This window comes from Myotis lucifugus, unplaced genomic scaffold (genome assembly GCF_000147115.1).
Source record: "Myotis lucifugus unplaced genomic scaffold, Myoluc2.0 scaffold_25, whole genome shotgun sequence".
Taxonomy (NCBI): Eukaryota; Metazoa; Chordata; class Mammalia; order Chiroptera; family Vespertilionidae; genus Myotis; species Myotis lucifugus.
The window spans coordinates 10,429,177-10,437,444 of NW_005871073.1; the positions used below are offsets into that span (position 1 = coordinate 10,429,177).

An 8,268-nucleotide genomic window follows, 5' to 3' on the forward strand; every position below is an offset into this window, starting at 1 on the left:
CGAAAAGACAAAATTTTTTTCTAAATGTATTCTGCTTAAGAAGCAGTTTCTAGATTTATGGTGTTTAAGAAGCCATGATCTCACTCATATCTGGAATCTAAAGAACAAAATAAACTGATGCACAAAATAGATCCAGAGATATAGAAACATGGAACAGAACTTCAAATCTCAGGGGGAAGGAAGAGAGGGTGGGTGGGAAGAGATTAAGAGATTAACGGAAGAATTTATATATATGCATAACCCATGGCCACAGATAATAGTGTGGTGAAGGCCTAGGGCAGGGAGGGCGGGGGTTAGGGTGGGGGGAATGCAGGCTAGAAGGGGTCAGTGGGGGAAAAAAGGGGACATCTGCAATACTTTCAACAATAAAGATAAAATAAAAAAAGAAGCCATTAGTAAAGGAAGAGCTAAAACTCATGAGTGCCACAAACATCGAAATAGCTAAAAAATTATTTGCAGCTCTGGAGCTAAGTATATAATTCATTACCTGGCTTTCAGGAAAAATGTACACGAGTTATGCTTACCTTCTCAACATCAGGCAGGCAATCCAACAGGTCCACAGTGTACTTAGAGTCACTTGGATCATTCTCACAACTGTTTGATGACATTTTCAGGGGATTTTTAGCCATTGCATCTAGTACAGCCTCATAAAGCTGCTTTGTTATCAGCGGAGAAGGAAGTTCTCTTAAATAATCCTTAAGAACACCTTCAGAAAACAAACCAGAGACAAGTGGCAATTGGTCTTCAAAGTGAAATAAAAACTGTGGTGACTTTTTTTAATTCAAGTATTATACAGCCAACTTTTAATATTCTGAAAATAATAAAAGCAATAATTTTTAAGAGTATTATAACAAAACAGTAGCTTTTATATTCTTATTAATTGCTTCATTAACTGACATTTTGTTTGAAAGCATGCTAAAAATGCACATATAATTTCTAATTATCATACATATTAGGTTTGTTGCTCATAAAATAAGTCGTTTGATACATATACCCTATTGATTCTGCCCCCTCATAAAAAGCTACTCTAAGTGCATGTAAAAAAAAGCAAGGCATTAATATTAATCCTAAATTATTCCAATTATATGAATTTTGAATTTCTAGACTTTTAATTGATAATGAAAGAATACCAATGACCCAAAGCCCTTGCAAATAACTGAACTATACGGGACATATGTCTTAAACATAAGTACTGGATAGTTGGATTAACCCTAACGCTACACTGTGGAAGAAGAAAACCATTCCTAAAACCGAACAAATGAAGCCAAAGCCAAGAACAGAAAGCATCAGACTTGTCACAATAATAGGAAAGACGTCGATTTCAAAGGCATCACAATTGGTTATGAACTAAGAGATATCACCTGAAGAAGAGGAAACAGGAAAGGGTAATGAATGGTTGTTACATACCAGCAAGCGAGGTAAGATACTAGCTAAAGACTGGAATGTGATCACAAGGAAAAACAGAAGACATTGCTGACACCAAAAATCCAAATATAATAGATGATATTGATTCAGAATATTCTCTGAGCTTAGAATCTAGTTTGAAAGCTGAGTTGGAACTTCAACATGGTCATATAGAAAGCTTCCCATCTGATAATCTTTTAAATTTTGATAGTAATATGTTTCATTAGTTTCTTATGCATCCTTCCAGTGTTTGCAAAAATATAAACAATATATTAACCATATGTGTTTATGAAAGTATAAGATGTATTACTATACTCCTCTTTATTAAATCAAATATAGCATATATGGCCTGTTCTGTTATTTGCTTTTTTATTTACCATCATATGCTTGAAATCTTTTCAGTACACAGAGAGCTTCCTCAAACATTTTACAGTCACATCTGTAACAAACACTGAGAACCGTGTTTCTCAAACTTGGCTGCACAATGAAATGGGTGATATGAGTGATATGGGTGACATGAGATTCCGAGGAGAGTGAAAAACATTATTCCAATGGATCATGGATGTCCCATCATCAATTGCTACAGATGGATACTTAGGTTGTTTCTAATCTTTTGTTATTCTAAAACATGCTACAATGAATAACCTTGCACATCAATACTTTGTATATGTAGGATAAATTCCCAAAACAGGACTGCCAAGTAAAATACGCATTTGTAATTTTGAGGAGAAAGAAGAAATAAGGCCGCTTCCTAGGTTCGGGGTTTTGGCATCTAAGTGAATAGTAGTGCCATTACTTGAAACAGGGGAAAAAGGAGGAAAACCATGTTTTAAGGGGTAGAAAAGAGTTTTATTTTGAACATATTAAGCTTAAGGTGTCTATGAAACATTGAAAGCTGCTGGATATAAAAATCTGAGCCCAGCCAGAGTGGCTCAGTTGTTGAGCGTCAATGCATGTACCAGGAGGTCACTGTTCTATTCTGGTCAGGGCACAAACCCCAGTGTGGGGCATGCAGGAGGCAGTTGATCAATGATTCTCTCTCATTATTGATGTTTCTATCTGTCTCTCCCTCTCTCCCTTCCTCTCTAAAATTTTTTTTAATCTGAGGCTCAGGAAAGAGATGGCTGGAGACACGGATCTGAGAATGATCAACTAAAGATGATGAGTGGAAGCTTGAGAATGACAGACTATCTAGGGAGGCATGCTGAGTGATATGAGAAGGCCTAGTGATAAGAGAAGGCCCTGAAGAAGGTTCTTAATGGGTTGTCAGAAAGAGGATCTCCCAAAGGTGACTAAGGAATAATGGCTAAAGAAGTATGAGTGGTAAGAAGAGGTGGAGAGGGGGTGAAGGGGCAAATATGCTGCCGAGGAAGTCAAGCAGAGACTTTCTTGAAAAAGTGTCCATTGATACCCAACAATCCCGGATGGCCTTTTGGGGACAACAATCGTTAGGTTACACAAGAACTTTTAAATACTATGGAGAACAGTGTTTCTCAAACTTGGCTGCACAATGAAATAAATCTGAGAAACTTTAAAACAATGGACTCCAGAGCCCCCTGTCAGTCCTACTAAATCAGAATCCCCAAGGGTCAGGGCTCATGCCCCTGTATTTTTCACAAATTCCTGTTGTGGTTCTAAGGCAGCAGAGTTTTATAAATAGGGATAAGAAACGATGAGATAATTTAAGACAAGGACCAAACCAGGTACACCCAAGAAGTAAATCAGCAACCTTGGTAAGCATAGTTTCAGGAGACTAAAGGACAGAAGTCAAGCTGCAGTTGGTTAGGAAGTAGATGGACGTTAAGGAAATGGAGAAAGAGGGGGAAAGATGGGCAACCTGCTCCAGAAATCTGTCTTTGAGAGAAGGTGATGACCACAGACGCACAGAAAGAGCAGGGGTGAAATAGGATCAAAGTAGGAATTATTTTAAAGATGGGAGAGACTTCAACATTTAAATGCTAATGTAGAGACGATATTAAAATGGTTTTTAAGGTTTAGGAGAGAGAAATATAATCAATTGAGCAAAGCCCCAAAAAGAAAGGAAGAAGAGACTCCTGAGAACACGTGAGAGAATTAAAATTAGTCCAAAATGTGAGGAAGATCATTTCTATCCTGTTACAGAAAGGATAGCGGGAAAGTGAAAAGGGATGTATGCCTAAGAAGGCAGGTGGCAGGCTGAGCCACAAGAAGTAGAGGAAGTTCCCATTTGATGGCTTCTATTTTCTCTGGGAAGTTAGGGGCAAGGTCATCACTAAGAGTGACATGGGTGACACGAGATTCCAGGAGAGCGAGAAGACATTAAATAGATACCCTGGAGAATGGAGGAGAGGGAGGGAGGAAGGGAAGGAGAGGAGGTAAGGAGGGAGAGAAATAGAATAAGAAAACATAATTATTAGCTATTTTATTTTCATTTTAGCTTCTTTTGTCTATTGTTTTCACTTCCATCCTTCCTCTACTCCCCCAGCTCCCAACACTAGAATGTAGCCTCCATGAGAACAAAAATCTTCTGTCATTTGACCCCTGCGTTCCCAGCACATTAAACAGTCTCTGGTGCATGATCAACTCTCAATTAACCAAATCAATGGCCTCAGTTTCTTTCTTAAGAAACAAGAAAAAGAGGAGCATATTACACTCAAAGTAAGCAGAAGAAAAATATAAAGATCAGAGTAGAAACTAATGAAATAGATAATAGAAACCAATAACGAAAATCAACAAAACCAAAGGTTGGTTCTTTGAAAAGATAGACAAAAAAGACAAACCTTCAACTACTGTGACCAAGAAAAAAAGAGAGAAGACTCAACTAAAATCGGGAATGAAAAGGGGGAACATCATTACCAACCTCACAGAAACAAAAAGAATTTGAAGTTAATACTATAAACAGCTGTATACCAATAAATTAGATAACTCAGATGAAAATAGAACTCATTGAGAGATATAAACTAGAAAGTTATTTAAGAAATAGAAAATCTGAATAGACTTATAACAAGAGATTGAATAATTTTAAAACTTCCCACAAAATAAAGCAAACCAAGATAGTTTTACTGATGAATACTACCAAATATTGAAAGAAGAATTAAAACCAATTCTTCACAAATTTTTCCCAAAAATAGAAGAGAGTACACTTCCCAACTCACTCTACAAGGCTACTATGACCCTGATACCAATACCAGAAAAAGACAGCACAAAAAAACTACAGACCAAAATTTAGGAATATAGACACAAAACTCAACAAAATAGTCACACATAAAATCCAGCAAGATATTTTAAAAAAATAAAAAAGATACATCATGACCAAATGGTATTATCTCAGGAATACAAGGTTGGTTTAACATCTGAAAACCAATTAATGTAATATACCATAGCAATAAAATAAAGGACAAAAACAAAAACAAAAAAAACATGGTCATTTCAATAGACTCAGAAAGGTCACTGAACAAAATCCAACATCCTTTCATGATAAACTTGGGCTAAAAATTAGCATTTCAATTCTCTTTCCTGCAGATGTAGTCTTTCCAAAATGTGTACATAAAATAAAATCTATTACCTGTTATTACATTTATATCTGGGTACTGGTTTTCACACAGAACAACAGCTTTGCTATCTCTCTCAAAAGCCTCCCGAAGTTCTTTCTTGACTGCTGCCGAACCACATAATCGGTACAGGCCTACTACCTAGAAATAAAATTATGGCCATATTGTGGTAAGTTCGATAAAAAGAAATTGTAATTGTACAGTATGTATAAATCCCATGAGCTTGGCCATCAAATATGTTCTGATGGCATGTAATTAAAAATACCTCAAGCACAGCTTTTGAATTTCACCATAGACCACGTTAACTCATTTAATAAGAACAATCTACTCTTTCATTTAAATTCAAACAATATATTATGATTTCTGCAGTGCTGGATATCTTAAGCAAAGATACAACCCATTCCCTTTCAGTTTTATATGCTCAACCAATATCTCCATGCTGAGATCATGCCCTTGACATCCTTTTGGCTCTGGCCTGAAATAACACAGCACAGTGGTTAAACAGGGTTTTGGATTCATAAAACTCACTCTACCCCTCCTTCCTTGATGAATTTGGGCAAGTGATTTAATCCCTTTAAAACTCAGTTGATTTACCCACTTAAAAGTATAGAGTTGAGCCTTAAGGCCAGAACCGCCATCTTCCAGTAATTTGCCAAAATGACTAACACAGAGGGAAAGAGGAGAGGCACCTGCTATATGTTCTCTAGGCCTTTTAGAAAACATGGAGTTGTTCCTTTGGCAAGAAAGGTGATATTGTGGACATCAAGGGAATGGGCACTGTTCAAAAAGGAGTGCCCCAACAATGTTACCTTGGCAAAATTGGAAGGGTCTACTCTGCAATGTCACCCAGCATGCAGTGGGCATTGGCTGTAAACAAGCAAGTCAAGGGCAAGATTCCTGCCAAGAGGATTAATGCTCATTTTGAGCATATTAAGCACTCTGAGAACTGAGATCACTTCCTGAAACGTGTGAAGGAAAATGATTAGAAAAAGAAGGAAGCCAAAGAGAAAGGTACCAGGGTTCAACTGAAGCATTAGCCTACTCCACTCAGAGAAGCACACTTTGTGAGAACCAACAGAAAGGAGACTGAGCTGCTGGAACCCATTCCCTATAAATTCATGGCACGATAAGTGTAAAAAAAAAGACCTCTGTACTGATAAAAATGTTTCTCTTAAAAAAAAAAAGTATATAGTTGAAATAAGGTTCCAACATACTATTTGTATAAAATTATCTTTTCAGGAAAAAAAAAAGATTCTCAGGAAGAAATAAAAGCAAACCTAGGATTTGTTTAAATTAATTGATTATAGAGTGATGGAGGAAATGCAATTAAAATAATATATTAAAGGTAAAATAAAACCTCCAGTTCAAAATGTAAATAAGATGCACAGAAACCTCCCATCCTCCCCTCAACTTACATTAAAGGGTCTGTTTTTTAAACACTGTTAGCTCATACAGGTTCTAAAATATTATGGCTGAAGAAGTTCACTATAAATTCACTGAGAAAAAATGAACATGGTATCTGTAAAGAAAAAGCATGCCTGATTAAGCAATCAAAGCTTTTTAAAAGAATAAATCTTCAAGAACATGAAGGGAAAATAAGTGGTTGGCACCTAGACTTCCACATCAAAGACTACTTAGCAAGTTCAATCACCTTGAAGAAATTATGGATAAAGAAATTATTTCAAGATAGAAATAAAGTAAAAACAGACAATAGAGACCCCCAAGAATTTGAACTAGAAATCACTTTAAAATGTTATAGTCAATATATTTAATGATTTATTAAATATAATCAATTTAAATAAATATTTTTTAAAATAATAAAAATTAAAAATGTTATAAATAATCTAGAGGAAGGAGTACACAAATGAAATTTCTAGGTTTACTTATGACACTAACCTCTTGTGAGTAATTAAATAACTGATAGAATACACTATAGAAGGTGGGTCTCAATATAGGAAAGTATCAATAATGGATACAGAGAAATGTTATCCAAAATATTTGAGATGACAAGCTAGCAAGTATTAACTGAAAGATAATAAGGAACCTACAACTATTTCTAAGAGAAGGTAATGCAAGATGCGGTTATATTCAAAAGGATCAACCTACGGTGGGGAACCAAGTAATGTACTGCAAAGAAAATCCAAATTTCCTACTTTATCCACATTCATAGTGCATTCACATTGAAAATAGTATGTGCTATGCTGGTCATCACTGCAAGAGAGATGTGGTAGAACTGTAGATGGTCCAAAAAATGAAAGCAAAATATTAAACAGAATCAAAGGAAATGCCATCACATTAGAAGAAAGTAACTTGAGTAGAGCCCTTCTCGTGTGAGCACAATTAAGTGTCACAAATCCCTTGAACTTGAGAAAGAGATAAATCTAGAACAAATTAACGAAAGTAATAATACTTCAATAGTAAGGAATAAATTAATGGAACATGCTATCCCAAAATTCTAAAATGAAATTATAAACATATTTTTAAAGGTGAATAAAGGGGAAAAATCCAATAGAGATATTTCAAGGGAAGGATATTTTAGAATATATCCCTAACTTCAGAGGCTGACTTCTTGAATCAAACACTTGAAGTACATGCTTGATGCCTCTATCAGAGATAGAATCTGTACTAGGTGCACCTAGTATAGAGTATGATTTCTATAGTAATTTTTCCCATTGGAAGCAAGAGATGGGTGACAGTAGCCTTCAGAGCATTTGGAAAATGCCATAGACTATTTTTGCATGACTATCAAAACCTGATTTTCATAGTAAAAAAAAAAAACAAAACAACAACAACAAAAACCACAAAAAAAATTACTGGCTAAAATGGTAAACAAAAATTAAACAGTATGCTAGTCTGTAAAATACAGACAGAACAAACCTCTCTGGAGAGCGGGGAGTGGGGAGAAGCAAAAGACACACACACACACACACACACACAAACAGGTTTAAAAAGTACAATTCCAAGTGTATAACTATGAAATTTACTTTTCAGCTCACAGAAAATTCTTTTTTAAAATAAATCTTTCTAAAATTTAAGTATAGAAATAAAAGGCATTGCTAAAAATGCTTTCTTGGCATTTAAAATAAGCTTCAACAGTCTTATATACCTGCTCTTTATAAAATATTTCAGAGAATGGACCATAAAAGTACAGTGCTATTTGAGTTACTACTTACTTTACTACTCAATTGTAAAAGTTTCTGTTTAATAATTTCCTTTAAAATGTGACTAATCTCTCCGGAAGAAGAAAAAGAAGAAGAAAGGAAGAAGAAAGAAAGAAGAAAGAAGAAAGAAGAAAGAAGAAAGAAGAAAGAAGAAAGAAGAAAGAAGAAAGAAG

General features: G+C 35.3%; 1 protein-coding gene across 1 annotated transcript in view; it reads right to left on the bottom strand.

Annotated features, from left to right (window-relative positions):
* SYDE2 (synapse defective Rho GTPase homolog 2) overlaps window positions 1-8,268 on the bottom strand; it is a 40,180-nt gene that overhangs the window by 11,280 nt on the left and 20,632 nt on the right. Inside the window, 2 exon segments of the mRNA XM_006086154.3 lie at window positions 525-706; window positions 4,949-5,075. Of these exon segments, the coding sequence (XP_006086216.1) occupies window positions 525-706; window positions 4,949-5,075 (309 nt within the window).